This window comes from Macaca thibetana, chromosome 2 (genome assembly GCF_024542745.1).
Source record: "Macaca thibetana thibetana isolate TM-01 chromosome 2, ASM2454274v1, whole genome shotgun sequence".
NCBI lineage: Eukaryota > Metazoa > Chordata > Mammalia > Primates > Cercopithecidae > Macaca > Macaca thibetana.
In genome coordinates, this window is record NC_065579.1 from 103,966,403 (window position 1) to 103,988,012 (window position 21,610).

The 21,610-nt window shown below is 57.9% G+C and overlaps 1 protein-coding gene across 2 annotated transcripts in view; it reads left to right on the plus strand.

Moving 5' to 3' along the window:
* BSN (bassoon presynaptic cytomatrix protein) overlaps positions 1-21,533 on the plus strand; it is a 115,972-nt gene extending 94,439 nt beyond the window's left edge. The window contains exons 4-12 of one of the 2 annotated variants that reach the window (XM_050780596.1): positions 282-749; positions 1,213-7,875; positions 10,446-12,525; positions 12,839-13,662; positions 13,783-13,882; positions 14,427-14,558; positions 14,804-14,858; positions 15,239-15,328; positions 17,579-21,533. In XM_050780596.1, the coding sequence (XP_050636553.1) occupies positions 282-749; positions 1,213-7,875; positions 10,446-12,525; positions 12,839-13,662; positions 13,783-13,882; positions 14,427-14,558; positions 14,804-14,844 (10,308 nt within the window). In that variant the 3' untranslated portion in view covers positions 14,845-14,858; positions 15,239-15,328; positions 17,579-21,533. The other variant, XM_050780597.1, reaches the window with a different exon arrangement.
* Positions 21,534-21,610: the final 77 nt, after the last annotated feature.

Here is a 21,610-nt window from a genome sequence, read left to right on the forward strand (position 1 = left end):
TCCCCTTTTCTGGCTGGGTGAAAAGTTCTCTGTGGGTCAAGGAAAGTACTCTTCTTTGGGGTTGTTACTTACATTTTGACTTTGTGTATGTTCATCATAAGGATAGGGGAGTTGGTTATTTGCGGGTAGTAAATCGATCTGTCTTTTTTTCCTTATGTCTTTGGTGTCATGCTTTGAAAGTTCTCTCCTCCCTAAGGTTACAGAAATAGTTATGGAAATATTATTTGAGGACTTCAGTGTCTTTTTAATTTTCATCAACCCCGTCTCCCATTTCCTTGCAGAAAACAGAGTGGCTGTGTCTGAACTGCCAAACCAAGCGGCTACTGGAGGGCAGCCTGGGAGAGCCGACCCCTGTGCTGCCACCCACCTCACAGCAGCCCCCTGTGGGGGCCCCTCACCGTGCATCTGGAGCATCCCCTCTGAAGCAGAAAGGGTCACAGGGGCTGGGCCAGCCATCAGGCCCCCTGCCTGCCAAGGCCAGCCCTTTACCCACCAAGGCCAGCCCTCTGCCCACCAAGGCCAGCCCCCAGGCCAAGCCCCTCAGGGCTTCTGAACCCAGCAAGACCCCAAGCAGTGCCCAGGAAAAGAAGACCGGAGTCCCCACTAAAGCTGAGCCCATGCCGAAGCCACCTCCAGAGACTACCCCAACCCCTGGGACTCCTAAAGTAAAGAGTGGGGTGAGGAGGGCTGAACCTGCCACCCCTGTCGTCAAGGCTGTTCCAGAAGCCCCCAAGGGTGGGGAGGCGGAGGTCAGTCCCATTCACTTCCCAGAGACCCTAGCTTTCAGATAGGACAGTCTATGGAAAGGCTTACCTCCCTGGGTGGCTGAGACTGTAGGCTCAGGACAGGTGCCTTGGGGCCACACAGGAGGGAAGGGACACAATAGGAGGAAAGTCTAGATGAGGTTCTGGCAAGCTTGGAGACTGTGAGTTTTACACTGGTGCTGTGTCCGGCACCTTGTTAGATGCTTTGCTGGGTTTTGATACTCTTTGATCTAGTAAAGTTTCTCTTTGAAGACCAAGGGCTGGTTTGGGCCTGCCATGGATCCTTCAGATTATTCAAGGCCAGAAGGAGATAGGGTGGGTGGCGGGCCCTAAACCCTTGGGAAATGGACAGACTCTTCCCCAGGGTCCTGGGATTGACAGGGAGGGTTGGGTTCCCACCACAGGCTTTGCCATGGGGAGTCAGTGTCTGCTTTTCACCCTGCTGCAGGACCTGGTGGGCAAGCCTTACTCTCAGGACATGTCTCGGAGCCCACAGAGCCTCAGTGACACAGGCTATTCCTCCGACGGCATCTCTAGCTCCCAGAGTGAGATCACAGGAGTCGTGCAGCAGGAGGTGGAACAGCTGGACAGTGCAGGGGTGACAGGGCCACATCCACCCAGCCCCTCCGAGATCCACAAGGTGGGGAGCAGCATGCGGCCTTTGCTGCAGGCCCAGGGCCTGGCCCCCAGTGCTGAGCGGAGCAAGCCACTCTCCAGCGGTACCGGCGAGGAGCAGAAGCAGCGGCCCCACTCCTTGTCCATCACGCCTGAGGCCTTTGACTCTGATGAGGAGCTGGAGGATATCCTGGAGGAAGACGAAGACTCTGTTGAGTGGAGGCGCCGGAGAGAGAAGCAGGACACTGCTGAGTCCTCAGACGACTTTGGCAGCCAACTGAGGCACGACTATGTGGAGGACAGCAGTGAGGGTGGCCTGTCACCTCTTCCACCCCAGCCCCCAGCCCGGGCAGCAGAACTGACTGATGAGGAGTTCATGCGACGGCAGATTCTGGAGATGAGCGCCGAGGAAGACAACCTGGAGGAGGATGACACTGCCACCTCCGGGCGTGGCCTGGCCAAACATGGCACCCAGAAGGGTGGCCCCAGACCCAGGCCTGAGCCTAGCCAAGAACCAGCAGCACTGCCCAAGAGGCGCCTGCCCCACAATGCCACCACAGGCTATGAGGAGCTGCTCCCTGAGGGAGGCCCAGCAGAAGCTACCGATGGCAGTGGGGCCCTGCAGGGTGGGCTCCGTCGCTTCAAGACCATTGAGCTCAACAGCACGGGCAGTTATAGTCATGAGCTGGACCTGGGCCAAGGCCCAGACCCCAGTCTGGACCGGGAGCCCGAGCTGGAGATGGAGAGCCTGACGGGCTCCCCTGAGGACCGTTCCCGTGGTGAGCACTCCTCTACACTGCCTGCCTCCACACCCAGCTACACTTCAGGCACCTCTCCCACCTCTCTGTCCTCCCTAGAGGAGGACAGTGACAGCAGCCCCAGCCGCAGGCAGCGTCTAGAAGAAGCGAAGCAGCAGCGCAAGGCCCGGCACCGCTCCCATGGGCCCCTGCTACCCACCATTGAGGACTCTTCAGAGGAGGAGGAGCTGCGGGAGGAAGAGGAGCTACTGCGTGAGCAAGAGAAGATGCGGGAGGTGGAGCAGCAGCGCATCCGCAGCACAGCCCGCAAGACCCGGCGGGACAAGGAAGAACTGCGGGCCCAGCGGAGGCGAGAGCGCTCCAAGACACCACCCAGTAACTTGTCACCCATTGAGGACGCCTCCCCCACGGAGGAGCTGAGGCAGGCGGCCGAGATGGAGGAGCTGCACCGCTCCTCCTGCTCTGAGTACTCACCCTCGCCCTCCCTTGACTCTGAGGCTGAGGCCTTGGATGGTGGCCCTAGCCGGCTTTACAAGTCAGGCAGTGAGTACAACCTGCCCACCTTCATGTCCCTCTACTCACCAACCGAGACACCCTCTGGCAGCTCCACCACTCCCAGTTCCGGACGGCCCCTCAAGAGCGCTGAGGAGGCTTATGAGGAGATGATGCGCAAAGCTGAGCTGCTTCAGAGGCAGCAAGGCCAGGCGGCAGGGGCCCGGGGACCCCATGGCGGCCCCTCTCAGCCCACAGGCCCCAGGGGCCTGGGCTCCTTCGAATATCAAGACACTGCAGACCGTGACTATGGCCGGGCTGCTCAGCCTGTCGCAGAGGGCACGCCAGCCAGCCTGGGAGCAGCCGTGTATGAAGAAATCCTTCAGACATCACAGAGCATAGTCCGCATGCGGCAGGCCTCCTCACGAGACCTGGCTTTTGCTGAGGACAAAAAGAAGGAGAAGCAGTTTCTAAATGCTGAGAGTGCATACATGGACCCAATGAAGCAAAATGGCGGCCCCCTTACCCCTGGTACCAGTCCCACCCAGCTCACGGCCCCTGTGTCCTTCTCTACCCCCACCTCCTCAGACAGCAGCGGGGGCCGAGTTATTCCCGATGTCCGTGTCACTCAGCATTTTGCAAAGGAGACTCAGGACCCCCTCAAGCTGCACAGCTCTCCTGCCTCCCCCAGCTTAACCTCCAAGGAGGTAGGCATGCCCTTTTCCCAGGGCCCTGGGACCCCAGCCACCACAGCTGTGGCTCCTTGTCCAGCTGGGCTGCCACGAGGATATATGACTCCAGCCTCCCCAGCAGGCTCCGAGCGCAGTCCTTCACCATCTTCCACAGCCCACAGCTATGGACACAGCCCAACCACTGCAAACTATGGGTCCCAAACTGAGGATCTACCCCAGGCCCCCATTGGCCTTGCTGCAGCTGGACAGGCTGCTAGAGAGAAGCCCCTGAGTGCGAGTGATGGTGAGGGTGGCACTCCTCAGCCTTCCCGGGCATATTCCTATGTTGCAAGCTCCAGCCCACCTCTCTCCCCATCTTCCCCCTCAGAGAGTCCCACATTCTCCCCTGGCAAGCTGGGCCCAAGGGCCACAGCAGAGTTCTCTACACAGACGCCAAGTCCAGCCCCTGCCTCAGACGTGCCACGGAGCCCTGGTGCCCCCACTCCATCACCTATGGTAGCCCAGGGCACACAAACACCACATCGACCCAGCACGCCTCGCCTGGTGTGGCAGGAGTCCTCTCAGGAGGCTCCCTTTATGGTCATCACACTGGCATCAGACGCCTCCAGCCAGACCAGAATGGTACATGCCAGTGCCTCCACCTCCCCGCTCTGCTCACCTACTGAAATCCAGCCCACCACCCATGGCTACAGCCAGACAACACCTCCGAGTGTGTCTCAGCTGCCCCCAGAGCCACCTGGGCCACCTGGCTTTCCACGGGCACCCAGTGCTGGTGCGGACGGGCCCCTGGCACTATATGGCTGGGGTGCCCTCCCTGCTGAGAACATCTCCCTGTGCCGGATCTCCTCTGTCCCTGGGACATCTAGGGTTGAGCCAGGCCCCAGGCCCCCTGGCACTGCAGTGGTAGATCTCCGCACAGCTGTCAAGCCCACTCCCATCATCCTCACTGACCAGGGCATGGACCTCACCTCTCTTGCTGTGGAAGCGAGGAAGTATGGTCTTGCCCTGGATCCAATCCCAGGACGGCAGTCGACTGCCGTGCAGCCCTTGGTTATCAACCTCAATGCCCAGGAGCAGACCCATACCTTCCTTGCCACTGCCACCACAGTGAGCATCACCATGGCCTCGTCTGTGCTCATGGCTCAACAAAAGCAGCCTGTGGTCTATGGAGACCCCTACCAGAGCCGCCTTGATTTTGGCCAGGGTGGGGGTAGCCCTGTGTGCCTGGCCCAGGTCAAACAAGTAGAGCAGGCTGTCCAGACAGCCCCATACCGAAGTGGGCCCCGGGGAAGACCCAGGGAGGCCAAGTTTGCCAGATATAATCTGCCCAACCAAGTAGCACCTCTGGCCAGAAGGGATGTTTTGATCACTCAGATGGGCACCGCCCAGAGCATTGGCCTCAAGCCAGGCCCAGTGCCAGAGCTGGGTGCCGAGCCCCACCGGGCTACCCCTGCAGAGTTGCGGTCACATGCTCTGCCAGGTGCCAGGAAGCCACACACAGTGGTGGTACAGATGGGAGAGGGCACAGCAGGCACTGTGACCACACTGCTCCCAGAGGAGCCTGCGGGTGCCCTGGACCTTACCGGGATGAGGCCTGAGAGCCAGCTGGCATGCTGTGACATGGTCTACAAGCTCCCCTTTGGCAGCAGCTGCACTGGCACCTTCCACCCAGCCCCCAGTGTGCCTGAGAAGAGCATGGCAGATGCTGCCCCACCTGGCCAAAGCAGTGGCCCCTTCTATGGTCCCCGGGACCCTGAGCCTCCTGAGCCCCCCACCTACCGGGCACAGGGGGCTGTGGGGCCTGGGCCCCATGAGGAGCAGAGGCCCTACCCACAAGGCCTGCCTGGTAGGCTGTACTCCTCCATGTCTGACACCAATTTGGCTGAGGCCGGCCTCAACTACCATGCCCAGAGGATCGGGCAGCTCTTCCAGGGTCCTGGACGAGAGTCAGCTATGGATCTCAGCTCGCTGAAGCACTCCTACAGTCTGGGCTTTGCGGACGGACGCTACCTAGGGCAGGGCTTGCAGTATGGCTCAGTCACGGACCTGCGTCATCCTACAGACCTTTTGGCTCACCCGCTTCCCATGCGGCGCTATAGCTCAGTGTCAAACATCTATTCAGACCACAGGTACGGCCCACGGGGAGAGGCAATTGGCTTCCAGGAGGCCAGCCTGGCCCAGTACAGTGCCACCACAGCCCGTGAAATCAGTCGCATGTGCGCTGCCCTCAACTCCATGGACCAGTATGGTGGGCGGCATGGCATTGGTGGTGGTGGCCCTGACCTTGTGCAGTACCAGCCTCAGCACGGGCCCGGGCTCAGTGCTCCGCAGAGTCTGGCTCCCCTCAGACCTGGACTCCTTGGTAACCCCACCTTTCCAGAGGGCCACCCAAGTCCTGGGAACTTTGCCCAGTATGGGCCTGCAGCAGGCCAGGGAACAGCAGTCAGACAGCTGCTGCCGTCCACAGCCACTGTACGTGCAGCTGATGGCATGATCTACTCGACTATCAATACCCCAATTGCTGCAACACTGCCCATCACCACCCAGCCTGCCTCAGTCCTGCGGCCCATGGTGCGTGGTGGCATGTACAGGCCTTATGCATCTGGTGGAATCACAGCCGTGCCACTCACCAGTCTGACACGTGTGCCCATGATTGCCCCCCGGGTACCTCTTGGACCCACAGGGCTGTACCGATATCCTGCACCAAGTAGATTTCCCATTGCTTCCAGTGTTCCACCTGCAGAAGGGCCTGTCTATCTGGGGAAACCTGCTGCTGCCAAGGCCTCTGGGGCTGGGGGCCCTCCAAGGCCAGAGATACCAGTAGGGGCTGTACGAGAAGAGCCTCTTCCCACAACCACCCCTGCTGCCATCAAGGAGGCTGCAGGAGCCCCAGCTCCTGCCCCACTAGCTGGCCGGAAGCCACCAGTAGATGCTGCTCCTGGGGGTGGCAGCGGGGCCCTCAGCCGGTCAGGGCTCGAGAAAGAGGAAGCATCACAGGAGGAGAGGCAGCGGAAGCAACAGGAGCAGCTGCTCCAGCTAGAGCGGGAGCGGGTGGAGTTGGAGAAGCTGCGACAACTTCGGCTGCAAGAGGAGCTAGAGCGGGAACGTGTGGAGCTGCAGAGACACCGTGAGGAGGAGCAGCTGCTGGTGCAGCGGGAGTTGCAGGAACTGCAGACCATCAAGCACCATGTGCTGCAGCAGCAGCAAGAGGAACGCCAGGCTCAATTTGCACTGCAGCGGGAACAGCTAGCGCAGCAGCGTCTGCAGCTGGAGCAGATCCAGCAGCTGCAGCAGCAGCTGCAGCAGCAGCTAGAGGAGCAGAAGCAGCGGCAGAAGGCTCCCTTTCCTGCAGCCTGTGAGGCACCTGGCCGAGGACCTCCCCTAGCGGCTGCTGAGCTGGCCCAGAATGGCCAGTATTGGCCCCCACTTACCCATGCAGCCTTCATTGCCATGGCAGGGCCGGAAGGACCTGGCCAACCTCGTGAGCCTGTGTTGCACCGGGGTCTCCCCAGCTCTGCCTCAGACATGTCACTGCAAACAGAGGAGCAGTGGGAGGCCAGCCGTGGTGGCATCAAGAAGCGGCACTCCATGCCACGCCTGCGGGATGCCTGTGAGCCAGAGTCTGCGGCTGAGCCCTGTATGGTCAGGAGGATTGCCGACAGCAGCGTGCAGACAGACGATGAGGATGGGGAGGGCCGCTACCTCTTGAGTCGGCGACGCCGGGCACGGCGGAGTGCTGACTGCAGCGTGCAGACGGACGACGAGGACAGTGCTGAGTGGGAGCAGCCAGTGCGCCGCCGCAGGTCTCGTCTTCCCCGCCACTCAGACTCAGGCTCTGACAGCAAGCATGATGCCACTGCCTCGTCATCCAGTGCTGCTGCCACTGTGAGGGCCATGAGCAGCGTGGGCATCCAGACCATCAGTGACTGCTCTGTGCAGACGGAGCCTGACCAGCTGCCCAGGGTCTCTCCAGCCATCCACATCACAGCTGCCACCGATCCCAAGGTGGAGATCATCAGGTACATATCGGCGCCAGAGAAGACTGGGCGCGGGGAGAGCCTGGCCTGCCAGACGGAGCCAGATGGGCAGGCCCAGGGTGTAGCCGGGCCGCAGCTTGTAGGGCCAACTGCCATCAGCCCCTACCTGCCTGGCATCCAGATCGTCACCCCAGGGCCTCTGGGCAGATTTGAAAAAAAGAAGCCAGATCCCCTGGAGATTGGGTACCAGGCCCACCTGCCTCCGGAGTCTCTCTCACAGCTTGTGAGCCGCCAGCCTCCCAAGTCCCCTCAGGTCCTCTACTCACCAGTCTCACCCCTGTCCCCTCACCGGCTCCTGGACACCTCCTTTGCTTCCAGCGAGAGGCTGAACAAGGCTCATGTGAGTCCCCAGAAGCACTTCACAGCTGACAGCGCTCTCCGCCAGCAGACGCTGCCTCGCCCCATGAAGACCCTGCAGCGGTCCTTGTCTGACCCTAAGCCCCTCAGCCCCACCGCTGAAGAGTCTGCCAAAGAGAGATTCTCCCTCTACCAGCACCAGGGGGGACTGGGTAGCCAGGTATGGGAACAGGGGCTGTTCCAGGGTGGGACAGGGGTCTCTGCCTAGCCTGAGGGGCCCCCACAGGGAGGGGCTTCTTCTGGGGTGGGAGTAGAGGCATCTTTGGCCCCAGAGGCCCAGGGGAAGGTGTCAATGAGCAGATGCTCCTTGGTGCACATCTGATAGAGCCTGCAGCCCGGCAGACAGCCTGGCAGATACAGACACACACATGGGCCCCCACAGCCTTCCAGCCATATACCCCACTAGGAGCTTCAGCCTCCTCCCAGCACTGTCCCTTCACCATCCATACCTGGTCCACCCCTGCTGCCTCCCCACTTCAGGCTTCTTCAGCTCTCACTTCTAGTCTAGACCCCTTCCACTCCAAATTTCATCTATGGGCATTTCCTAAGAAGATCAGTCACATGGACTTGGCAGGGGTGCTCTCATCCTCTCAGTCCTGGCCTGGTTTCCACTGCCACACAGGAAGCCCACGCCCCCATGGCCTAGCACTAGGGGCCCATCCCAGCGGGCTGCAGTGTGCTCTCTGCCCCAGGGTGTTCCCTGCCCCTACCTGGCCCTCGGTAAATCTGTTTACACACCTGTCTGCTCCCCTAGATAGGGGATTCAGAAGCATAAAATAACCCTTGGCTGTGGCTTTATTTGCCAGTGATGGAAGGGGACTGTGAGAAGTGGCTTGGCTGTGGGCTGCAGCAGAAGTGAGAATAGGGGGTTGTGAGGGCCTAATGCCAACAACTGAGTGCCAGGCTGAGGAGGGTTGGCTTTTCCTAAAGACCCTGGAAGCCTCTGGAGGTTTTAGGCAGGTGAGATGGGACAAAGCAGATGTTTTGGAAAGTTTCCTGGGCAGAATGTGGGATGATGGGCTGAAGGAAGAGATCTGGCAGAGGAGTCAGGAACCAGAGGCATCGTGAGGTAGATTTGCCCATTTTCAGGGTGTGATGCAGAGAGGAGAAAAGTGGGGCCTTAGAATGGATTTGTGGAGGTGATGATCTTGGGTAGTGAATAGTCTTGGTATATGCAGGCCATATAGGGGTGTGGGTGGGATCAGGGACTCTAGGCTGGCAGGGAGGGCAGGTCAGACAGGCAGGGTGGTCCTTGCTGCAGGCACAGAGGTCCCATGGGCTGGCCATGTGAGACCAGGCCATGATAGGCACTCATGATGCGTGGCCAGAATAAGAAAAGAGACAACAGAGTGAGGGGTTCAAAAGGCTAAATTTATTCCATAAAAGGCCCACCCTGAAATTTTGGGGGCACACTCTAATTTTTATTATGACACATGGTGGACATAGTTGGGAGGTTTTTAGGTAGTTACTTGGCAAGGTAAAAAGTAAGAATCCGGCTGGGCGCGGTGGCTCACGCCTGTAATCCCAACACTTTGGGAGGCCGAGGCGGGTGGATTACCTGAGGTCAGGAGTTCAAGACTAGCCTGGCCAACATGGTGAAACGCCGTCTCTACTAAAAATACAAAAATGAGCCAGGCATGGTGGCACACCCCTGTAATCCCAGCAACTCGGGAGGCTGAGACAAGAGAATTGCTTGAGCCTGAGAGGCAGAGGTTGCAGTGAGCCGAGATCGTGCCACTGCACTCCAGCCTGGCTGACAGAGTGAGACTCTGTCTCAAAAAAAAAAAAGTAAGAATCCTGTATGAGTCACTTCCCAGTATATTTTGGAATTTGGGTGGTCCATGAAACCCAAGGGTATGGGGCATTCTGGGAAGGCTAGGAGCTAGAGAAAAAGGGAGAAGGCAGAGTGAACTGCCAGGCAATGTGGACCTTCAGGCAATGCAGAGTATCTAGGGTAGGCACTGTTAGGGAACCTTGACCAGGAAGCCATGCTGCTGGAGGTAGGGCTGGAGAGGACTTACAGGTGCGCTGGTGGCTCCAGAGAACAGCAGGTTGACCGAGGGACATGGAGGGAGCTTGGGACCAGGCCAAGAGCACAGCCCAAAGGGTTTGGCAGAGGGTGGTGCAGGGCACTAGAGGAAGAGGGTGGGCAGGCAGCTGAGAAGCCTGCCACTTTAGAGAGGACTAGAGCAGGATGCAGAATGACTTAGAGCCTGCCACGATTGGCATACAGTCCACATGTGTCCCTTCCCATGATCCTCTAGGGAGCCTGGCGGGCCCAGGACCCTCTCCACTCCATGCCTCCTGTTCATACTCCACTGATCTCAACCCCTGTCAGCTGCTAGGCCCCAGACCCAGAGCCACAGCTGTATTCTCACCTCAATGTGAAGCAGAGGGTGGCAGGCCCACTGAAGATGTGCAGGGGTTCTCAAAGCAATGTGCTGGGCCAGTACAGGACATTGGCATGAAGGGAACCTGCCCCTACCCTCCTGCTTCCCAGAGCTCTGGGGAAGAGAAAGGCTGTAAAATATCACAGATCTTCCCTCCATGGCAAAGAAAACAAGGCCTATGGGTGGGCAGGGTAGGCCTCCAGGCTGCCTGGTAAATCAGGGCACCAGCAGGATGGAACCCAGCTCCTTCCCCAGCCCAGGCCTGGGTTCTGTCACCCCACACCCCGTCAAGTCACCACACCTTGGGTCTCAGTGCTGCCCACCCTTCCCTCTGTCTCAGGTGTCGGCGTTGCCACCCAACAGCCTGGTCCGCAAGGTGAAGCGGACACTGCCCAGCCCCCCTCCAGAGGAGGCTCACCTTCCCCTGGCTGGCCAGGCCTCCCCACAGCTGTATGCAGCCAGCCTGCTGCAGCGAGGGCTGACGGGGCCCACCTCTGTCCCTGCTACCAAGGCCAGCCTGCTCCGGGAGCTGGACCGGGACCTGCGGCTGGTGGAGCATGAGTCCACCAAGCTGCGCAAGAAGCAGGCGGAGCTGGATGAGGAGGAGAAGGAGATTGACGCCAAGCTCAAGTACCTGGAGCTGGGTATCACACAACGCAAAGAGTCTTTGGCCAAAGACCGGGGTGGCCGTGACTACCCACCCTTGCGTGGTCTTGGTGAGCATCGTGACTACCTGTCGGACAGTGAACTCAACCAGCTGCGGCTCCAGGGCTGCACCACTCCCGCTGGCCAGTACGTGGACTTCCCTGCCACTGCCACTGCTCCTGCCGCCCCCTCTGGTCCCACTGCCTTCCAGCAGCCCCGCTTCCAGCCTCCGACCCCACAGTATTCTGCAGGCAGTGGTGGGCCAACTCAGAATGGATTCCCTGCCCACCAGGCCCCCACCTACCCTGGCCCCAACACATACCCAGCTCCTGCCTTTCCTCCTGGCACCAGTTACCCAGCTGAGCCTGGCCTGCCAAACCAGCAGGCTTTCCGTCCCACAGGCCACTACGCAGGTCAAACACCCATGCCAACCACACAGAGCACCCTTTTTCCAGTCCCCACTGATAGCCGTGCCCCACTGCAGAAGCCACACCAGACATCGCTAGCTGACTTGGAGCAGAAGGTGCCCACCAACTATGAGGTGATCGCCAGCCCCGTTGTGGCCATGTCTTCAGCCCCATCTGAAACCAGCTACAGTGGCTCAGCAGTGAGCAGCAGCTATGAGCAGGGCAAGGTCCCTGAGGTGCCCCGGGCTGGTGAACGTGGCAGTGCAAGCCAGAGCCCAGCCCCCACCTACCCCTCTGATTCACACTATACCAGTCTGGAGCAGAACGTTCCTCGAAACTACGTAATGATCGATGACATCAGTGAACTGACCAAGGACAGCACCTCTACTGCTCCTGATAGCCAGCGGCTGGAGCCCCTGGGGCCAGGCAGCAGTGGGCGTCCAGGGAAGGAGCTTGGAGAACCAGGTGTCCTTGAGGGGCCTACACTGCCCTGCTGCTATGCCAGAGGAGAAGAGGAATCTGAGGAGGACTCATACGACCCCCGCGGGAAGGGTGGCCACCTCCGGAGCATGGAGAGCAATGGTCGACCAGCCAGTAGCCACTACTATGGTGACAGTGACTACAGGCATGGGGCTCGAGCAGAGAAGTATGGTCCAGGGCCCATGGGGCCCAAGCATCCCTCCAAGAGCCTGGCTCCAGCTGCCATCTCCTCAAAGCGCAGCAAGCACCGGAAGCAGGGCATGGAACAAAAGATCTCCAAGTTCTCACCTATTGAAGAGGCCAAGGACGTGGAGTCAGACCTGGCGTCCTACCCCCCACCTGCAGTCAGCAGCAGCCTGGTCTCTCGGGGCAGGAAGTTCCAGGATGAAATCACCTATGGGCTCAAGAAGAACGTGTATGAGCAGCAGAGATATTATGGGATGTCCACCCGGGACACAGTGGAGGAGGACGACCGCATTTATGGTGGGAGCAGCCGGTCCCGGGCACCTTCTGCATACAGTGGGGAGAAGCTGTCCAGCCACGACTTCAGTGGCCGGGGCAAGGGGTATGAAAGGGAACGGGAGGCTGTGGAGCGACTTCAAAAAGCGGGCCCCAAGCCCTCATCCCTAAGTATGGCCCACAGCCGGGCACGACCCCCCATGCGGAGCCAGGCCTCTGAAGAGGAGAGCCCCGTCAGCCCCTTGGGGAGGCCCCGCCCTGCCGGAGGGCCCCTCCCTCCCAGCGGGGATACCTGCCCACAGTTCTGCTCCAGTCACTCCATGCCTGATGTCCAGGAGCATGTCAAGGACGGACCTCGGGCCCACGCATATAAGCGTGAGGAGGGCTACATCCTGGATGATTCCCACTGCGTGGTTTCCGACAGCGAAGGTAATGGCAGCCAGGGGTGATTTCTGCGGATACTCAGCACCTGGGGGGCCTGCCTGCCTGTGGGGCCCTGGGCCCTGAGATGTCCCAGCAGGGTCTGGTCTGGTGCCTCATCTGCTGGGCCCTGCTGCAGGCAGGCTGCCCTTGCCTGCTCCATCTGTGCCCTGGTCCCTGGTTGCGGGAGGGTGGGCTGGGGGCCTGTTGATCTGCTTGTGGCTGTGGCACCCACTCTCTTGGTTTCTTTGCATGGCTTCAGCTAGGCCTCCCCCTGCGGCCAGCCCGGGGGTTGATGGTATTCTGTTTTTGGTCTCTGAAGCTTATCACCTGGGCCAGGAGGAGACGGACTGGTTTGATAAGCCCCGGGATGCCCGCTCTGACCGGTTCAGGCACCACGGGGGCCATGCAGTTTCCTCCTCCTCCCAGAAGCGAGGCCCTGCCAGGCACAGCTACCATGACTACGATGAACCCCCTGAGGAGGGCCTGTGGCCTCATGATGAGGGTGGCCCAGGCCGCCATGCCTCAGCCAAGGAACACCGGCATCACGGTGACCACGGGCGGCACTCAGGCCGCCACACTGGTGAAGAGCCAGGACGGCGTGCTGCCAAACCACACGCTCGGGACCTGGGTCGCCATGAGGCCCGGCCCCACTCTCAGCCCAGCTCTGCTCCAGCTATGCCGAAGAAGGGTCAGCCTGGGTACCCCAGCTCTGCTGAGTACTCACAGCCATCCCGTGCTCCATCCGCATACCATCATGCCTCTGACAGCAAGAAGGGCTCCCGGCAAGCCCACTCCGGGCCCGCTGCACTGCAGTCAAAAGCAGAACCCCAGGCACAGCCACAGTTGCAAGGTCGGCAGGCAGCTCCAGGACCACAACAGTCACAGTCACCATCATCCAGGCAAATGCCCTCTGGGGCAGCATCGCGCCAGCCACAGCCACAGCAGCAGCAGCAGCAGCAGCAGCAGCAGCAGCAGCAGCAGCAAGGTCTTGGGCTGCAGCCCCCACAGCAGGCTCCAACGCAGGCTCGGCTGCAGCAACAGAGCCAGCCAACCGCCCGGGGCTCAGCCCCTGCTGCCAGCCAGCCTGCAGGGAAGCCTCAGCCAGGCCCCACCACAGCCACAGGCCCTCAACCAGCAGGACCGGTAAGCAGAGCTCCCATGTATGGGTTGTAACCAGGGCAGATGTTATGAATGAAGCTTGGACATCCCTTTGGTTCCAGGCTGGGCATGGGCAGAATCTTAGCTATAGGTTCTGTGTTGCAGCCACGGGCAGAACAGACAAATGGCTCTAAAGGGACAGCCAAAGCACCACAACAGGGGAGGGCTCCTCAGGCCCAGCCAACGCCAGGACCTGGACCTGCAGGTGAGCCTATCCTTTGGCACCCTCGGCTATGGCCCAGAGCACCCAGGCTGTTCTCTCTCTATACCACCTGTGCCCTGGGTGGTATATGCACCTCACACTGCATATCCTCAATAATCCCTGAGAAGGTACCCCACGGGCTGTAGACTGCCCCAGCAGAAAACAAGCCTGGGGTTAGAATAAGCCAATGAGTTCACCAGCACAGGGGCTTTAGGGCCCAAGCAGCTCTGGGCAGAGAAGCTGGAAGGCACTGGTGAGCATAGGGTGGGGACCATGGCTTCTTGCTCCCTCCTTCCTTCCCCTTTCCTCCTCTCCTCTGCCTTTTCTTCCCTTTCTTCTTCTTTGCCTTCCTTAACCTCCTTTTTTCTGCCTCCTCCCACCCCTTGTCTTCCTGTTCTTACCTTCTTCTCCTTATTCCCCTAGCCTCCTTCTCACCTTCCCACCTCATGGGGTACCTGTGTTTGGATTCCCTTGTGGCTACTTGCCCTCTCAGACCCTAAAGAGCCAGGCCATGCATAGCTCATTATGGTGATTTCTTTCCTCCTAGGTGTGAAGGCTGGAGCCAGGCCTGGAGGAACCCCAGGGGCTCCCGCCAGCCAGCCAGGTGCCGATGGGGAGAGCGTGTTCTCCAAGATCCTCCCTGGCGGGGCAGCAGAGCAAGCTGGCAAACTGACGGAAGGTATGCACTGCCTGTAACTGGGTCTGTGGTGGGTGGCTGCTGTGGTATAGGCTGGGTCTGTGAGATGATTCCAGACTCAGTCACCCAGGCAGAAGCCAGCCAGAGGGCCCACCTGCTGATGCCCAGTTGTTCTCCAGGCAGTCCCTGCCCCTTGGGCTGAGCTTGGCTTCACTGTGCCAGGTGGCCCTGACTGGGAGGGGTCTGGCCCAATTTCCTGATGGCTGTCTCCTCTTTCTATGTCACAGCTGTCTCTGCTTTTGGCAAAAAATTTTCCTCATTCTGGTGACCATGCCCAGCATGGTGAGTACAAGCAGCCTGTACCTTGCCTCTTCTGGGAAAGGCCCGAGGAACTGGGGGTGGGGGTAGGGCTCTAAGTCCCAAGGGGTCTTCTGGGAGGAGTCTGGTCTTCGGCTGGTTCAGTGCCCAGAGCTGCAATGTTCCCTTCTCTGAATGTGGGAGGAGAAGAAGGAGGGACGCTGTGCACAGAGCCCCTACCATGGGGCCAACACAGTAGGAGTCCCCAGCAAAGGAGGGGCCAAAGCCAGGGCCAATGCCCCCTTGTCTTTCAAACCATCTGCTATCCCCTGCAGGGCTGTCATAGCACTGGGCTGGCACTGGGTTGTAGGTAGGCCTCCAGGGATGCAGCTCCTCTCCAGCCCTCCTCTGTAAATGCTCCACAGGCTCTTGAAGAAATGAAGAGAGGTATCATTGCTGTGGAAAAATCTCTGGAGTCAGAGGTCTGGGCGCAGCTCTGGACTCTGCGTATAACAGTGAGTATCAGGATCAGGGTGAAATGGGCCAGAGGAGGGGTGAAGGGCCAAGGCCTAGCTGATGACAGCTAGCCAGTTCTGACAAGTGTGAACTGGGAAGAGCCTGGTGGGTTTCCTTCAGCTGTGATGGGTCAGCAGCCCTCCACCCCGCAGAGGCAGGGGCCACAGAGCTGCCTGAGATGTTGCGGGATAAGTCAGGTGGCACCCTTGGAGGAGAGCCCAGCACGGCCAACTGCACCCCACAACTTGAAGTCTATGTGCTGAGCACTGAGTTCAAAGTCGTCCTGAAGGACATGGTGGTCTGTGGCACCTGTAGGGGAACATGCTTCTTCCCTGATGTCTGCTGCTGGTGCCTTTGCTCCAGCCACTTGGAAGAGATTAGAGTCCCCAAACCCTGCAGAGCTGCATCTGCAGCTCTGAGAATGAAGTCAAAACACTCCTGGCTTCACAGGCTGAGCTTGTGGCCCACAGGATAGAAGAGTGGAAGGAGTAGAGAGGCAGACAGGAAGGGACATAGAGGAAAGGAAGTCTCAGCCCCAGACTAAGTCAGCTCAGGGAGAGGGCAGAAGGGCCTCAGGATGGGAGCCCTGGCCCTGTCTGGGCTGCAGTGGCCAAGGCAGGATGGGACACCACTTCCTGGAGCCTGCCCTGGCCCTGGCCTTGACCCTGCCTCTGTGGGAGGAGGAGGAAGTGCATCATCCTGGGTGGGAGGAGAATTGCCTGGCTGTTGGTACAGCTCTGTGCACAGCCAGGACCACTGACCACCATCCCATAGCCCTCGGGCCCTCCTCTTCTCCCTCCTTGCCCCTTCAGGATGCTTCTCACAGTGCACAGGCATATATGTGTTATCCATGGCGAGGCCTGGCCGTCAATGAGCAGGTCACTTCAAGGGAGCCCTGGGGCCAGCAGATGCTGGGCCCAGACCAGCATTGGTTGTGGTAGGGAAGGAGCTAGGTGTGATACCTCACAGGCTACCTCTCTCTGGAAAAGCAGTGGGGCTCTGGAAAGGCCCAGGCTTCCATCTATTTATTCAACAAATGTTTGTCAAGCCCCAGGTATGTGCCAGGCACTCTTCCAGGCTCTGGGGATATGGCAGAGAACAAAACCAACTCCCTGCCCTCTGAAGCTGACAATCCATTAAAGAAGATAGAGAATAAATAAGTTTAAAAATAAAATTCAATTAAAAAGGTACTTTCTGAAAGGGATAAGTGTTATAAAGCCAGCAAGGCAGAGCTATGGAAGCAGTGGGGTCTGCTCTAGTCAAAGTGCAGATAGGTGAAGATATGTGAGGGAAGCTTGAGGGAGGAGGACGGCTGCTATGGGATGAAAAAAGGGGAGGGAACAGCACTGATGGATGATCGGATGCTGGGATGGGACGGGGGGGCACCAGGGACAGGGAAAAGGCCAGCACAGCCAGGGCCACAGTGCAGTGGAGAGGTGCAAGGGGGTGGCAGCCAGCTGGGATGGGTTGTACAGGCCAAGTAAGGAGCCTGGAATTTATTCTAATTACAGTAGCCATAATGTAGTCCTCAGCGTTCTTCCTGCCTTCACCCTCCCACAGCGGGCTTCCTGCAGCTTTCCACTTAGCCGATGTTTCCTTGGAGTTGCCCTGGAACAGATGTGAAATCACAAGTGATGCTAAGAGGAGGGGAAGGAGGGACAGCCCATGGCCTGGATTCATGGCAGTACCTACCTTGGGTTTGGGGCCAGGGTATGGTTCCTGAACAGGGAAAGGAAGCACAGACACAGCTTTGTTCTGCGTCCTGCCACATGGTGTGGGTGGGCCACTGAGACCACTCACCTTATAGTTAAAGAAATCTCCCTCGAATTCTAGCATTCGGCTAATGATTGGGTCAAGTGGACAGTGCTGCCGTGAGTATCCCTCTCCTGAAGTTCTTTATGACAATTTCAGAGATGGGCTTGGAGAGGTTTGCCATTTCAAACCAAATCCCATCTCCATCACTCTTAAGCCAAAAAAAAAAAAAAAGGAACTTTTGTTACATTAAAAGAAGTGTCCCTTCCTGGCTGACCTGATTCTTCTTTCTTGCTGTCCTCTCTGTGACCTCCAACCTGCCCAAGCACCCATTTCCCCAAGCCTAAGTGGCATGGCACCTCATGGGTGAGGAGGTGGCCACTGGCACAGGCAGATGGCTGAGAGAAATGTGAGGGTGAGAAGCAGCTATCTACAGTTCTTGACAGAATCCTTTCTTTTCTTCTTTCCTTCCTCCCTCCCTCCTTTTCTCTTTCAAGCATCTACAATCTGGCACACCCTTGGCCCAAAGACTCACCAGGTGGGACGTGGCAGGCAGGCCTCAGTTGAGGACGTGATGTTTTCTCACAGCAGCTGCCTGGGTGAAGCATCTGCTGGACAAGTTGGACCATTGGCCGGGGGACCTTTAATTGTCTTTCCAGAGATGCTGCTCTCTGCAGGGCACCACCTTCAAGGCACAGCTCTCGTTGGGAGGGAGGACCCTCTCTAGAAACCTTGCCACCACGTTGTCTTGCCGTACTTCCCACAGCCGCCTTTTTGCGGCCTGGCCGGCCAGGCTTCCAATGCGTTATACACAGAGTTTGGGCACACACTGCCCTCCCTCCAAGATGCCAGAAGTTTTTCCACAGCCTTGGAGCGGGGCTTTGACTGAGGGCTGGGGTCCCCAGCTCCGTTTCCTTCACATTCCAGCTGGCCCGGATCCCTCTGTGGCACAGGGCCCTGCCCCTGTCACCTGCCCTCTGGGTGACATTGGAGCAGACCTCCATGTGGCCAGCATGGGGTTGGGAGAACTTTACAAACATTAGGACCTAACACTGTCTCATCGCTGAAATAAGAGGCCATAGCACCGAAAAGCAGCGTGGGCGCCGGCTGAGGCTTCTCCCAGCCCGTGGGTGGCAGCGTGCTAGCACACTGCCACCATTTCAAAGCCATCCCCCTAGCCATCGTGAGCATCCCAGCGGCACCACCATTGTCTCAACCAGCCGGCTCCTCATCCGTACACCTGGGGATTTCTTTTGATTTCAAGAACAGCCTTAATCATTCCAGTTTGATTTACGTGTATACCTCATAAACATTTTTCTTTTGTTTCTCTCTTCCCCTTTCTCTCTTCTCTTGGCTCACTCCCTTGCCTCTCCCCCTCCAACACCACCTTGTGACTGATGGTTCGGTTTCCTCTCTGCTCTGCCCCTGCTCAGCACAGGGAGAATGCTGACTTAGAAGCAATAGGGGGCAGCAGGCCACCAAGAGCACAACCCCAGGGCGAGGTCTAGGGAGGCCCCCCAGCCTGCCTCTGTTTACTGTGCAATTCCAGTCCTTCTTAAGCCATCACCAGTGGGTGTACTCAGAGCAGAGGGGCCAGGACTTCTGCCAGCCAAGGGAAAGACCCAGAGCCCTGTACAGGGGAATGTGGCACTGTCTATCCATCTGGTGGACTGGGCGGCATTCCTCCCCAAGGCCCTTCCCTTGGGGGCCTCCTTTCATCTGGGGCACAGCCACAAGTCTCATCTCTAACGTTCTATGCAATGAAATATAAACCCTCAATGACAACTGTTAATATTTAATAAATTCCATGTTATGTATAAGGAGTTAATTGCAAACACGCAATTGAGAAACTGGATAGATATGCTCATATCACCCCCACCCCCCTACCCACCCCTGCTCCCATTGTGTGTGTGAAATTCTCAGTCTGTGGCATGTTTGACCTGTGGCAGGACTCGCTGCTGCCAGGTGAGTCACCGCCTGTCCCGCAGTGGAGCATGCACAGCTCGCAGCCTCTTTGCACGATTTCATCCATTTTAAATGCTCGACCCTCTTGCTTGGAGTTCTTTTTGCCTCAGAACCTCTCCTTCAGGAGCACTTCTAGTTGACTTCTGCACAAGCTAGTGAGGACCTGCCAGAATTGTTGCCTGAGCGTGCCAGGCTGCAGGGCAGGCAGTATAAGGCCCCCACATACCCTGCAGTTTTCTCTGTCCAGGATAGCAGGTAAAAAGGAGTCCCCAGAGCAGACTCAATGGTAGGAGCCTGCACAGGATGTGTGTGTATGGACATTCTGAAGGTTTGCTGTAGGATTTCTGTCTGTCTGTCATTTTTCCCTTCCTACCCCAACCCTGAGCCAGAAGCATCTGACAGCCCTTTCCCAGAGGGCACTACACAAGGGCAGAGCTGGGCAGCATCCATGGCCAGAGAGGCAGAGGCAAGAGTAGAGCCAGGCTGTGCCTGAGGGACCCCAGCTCTAGATTGCACCTGTTTCTTGCCTCTCCTCTGTGGCTAGGAGGCTCAAAGGACTGTAAGGCAGGAGATCTGGGCTGGAGCTAGGGGGTCAATGGATGCTCAGGAAGAGCTGGGCCTTTGGCACTTGTGGTGAGAACAGTTGACAATGGTCATCTGCAACTGTTCATATAAACAATGGCTTCAAGCTAAGTTTCTTGTGAAGTTTCTCAATAGCAAATCTTACAGAAGGTCCTGTGTGACCCTCTCTGCATCTGTCCCCAGGATCTATGCTCCCTGCCCACCCCCTTCTCCAAAGCCCAAGCGTCCTGCTGCTCATCAGCTTTTTTTACCACTGAGCCAGGAGTGCGGCAAGCAGTAGCTGCCTGGCCCTTCAAGGCCTGACCTTCATCCAGAGTGCTCTGGTTTGCACGATGCATTTCTCAGGGGTCCGCATTTCTCATGCTTTTCTATAAGGTCTACACATCCCTTCAGAGAGGGCTCCTCGCTCACCTCTGGTAGCTATGGATGGGACAGGAAGCTGCCAACCTTTGTGTTGGACTTAACAACCTTGCCTTTCTGGAACTTGACCTCACCCAACCCATGGAATACCTGCCTCATCCCAGAGATCAGGTATGGACTGAATGCAGCCATCTGAGCAAGGGCAGAGGGAAGCCATCATCTAACACCTCTGGCCACCCAGGACCAGGTCTGTGTGGGGATGTGCCTTGGAGACCAAGGCAATAGTCCTTTCCACTACAGGCCAGGGGATGGGACAAGAAGCAGGGAACAGGCAGGGAAATGTTAGGAGGTCAGTCTCCAGCAGGCCCAGTCTCAACGCTCTAAAGTACTGACTTTTCAGCAAATTTCCTTTCTGGCAAAGCCCTCTGAGTTTGAAATTCTGACATCTGCCACTCCTCATCCCTCACTGTACCCACAGCATACATCATCGCCCCTCTGTGAAGGTGGCTGGAGCAGGCCTCTGGTCCATGGACTGTCCTTCCTGGCCCTTGCATGGATGCAGTTGTGACTCTGGGGACAATGCAGCCAGAAGCTGAGGGACCAGCATTCGGTGCCTTGGAAAGTAGAGAGCAACAGACACATCTCCAAATGGGCAAGGAGTCTCTAGCATGCAGCCCAGGACTTCTCCATACCCCTCTCCCCAGCATCATGAGCAAGGGCATTGCCTCCTCTCTCTGCCCACTTCAGGGCCCAGTGCACTCACTTTACAGTGACAGATCTCCCCCTACCATCATCCTTTTAGTCCTTGGGCAGAGCATGTGGTCTCAGGGCCCACAGTGAAAGAACAGCAGTGGTGGCAACTATGCCTTGTCTTCTGGAGCCTGTAGGGAGTTTTCCAGGCAGGTCCTTTGCCATGACAGCATGGTCTGGCCCTGTTGGCCCCTCCCCTCTCCTGTTACCCACCCCCGTGCTGTAAATACTTGTCATCATGGACTCCAACAGGGTCAGAGGGACAGGCCTAATCAACTGAAACTCCTCGGAGATGCCATCTCTGTCTCCCTGGGTGCCAGCAGCCCTGCTGCCATGTGCACTGGGGTGGCACTGGAGAGCCATGGAAGTTGTGAGATATTGTGTGTGTATGCACATATGTGTGTGTGTGTGTGTGTGTGTATATGTTTCTGCCTCATTCAGTTTCCGGGGTGAAATCAGCTCCTTCTCTCCAAATGCACTACCCTGGAGAGTGGTGGCCACTCAATACCTTTTCCTCTAGCTTTCATGTCTTGGTTTTTGCTTTCCCCTTCCTCCTCCCTCTCTCCCTTTCTTTCCTTCTCTCCTTCTTTATTTGAGGGGGGAAGAGTGCTGTACAAAGTCAAACAAACAAGTTTACAGTTGTAAGTGCAATGACCCGAGTCCTCCACATGACCTTGTGAATTGTGTGCTGTCCTCCTGTGCTCTGTGAGAACTCGTGGTACTTCAGTGTCCCTCCCCCTGTATTGTGACAAGGTAATTCTGTGGTATCAGAATAAAAGGACTTGATATAAACAATCTACAGACTGTTTCTGGAATGCTTTCTCAAGTGGGAAGGCTTAGCTGAAGGAGCAAATCCCCAAATTTGCGACAAT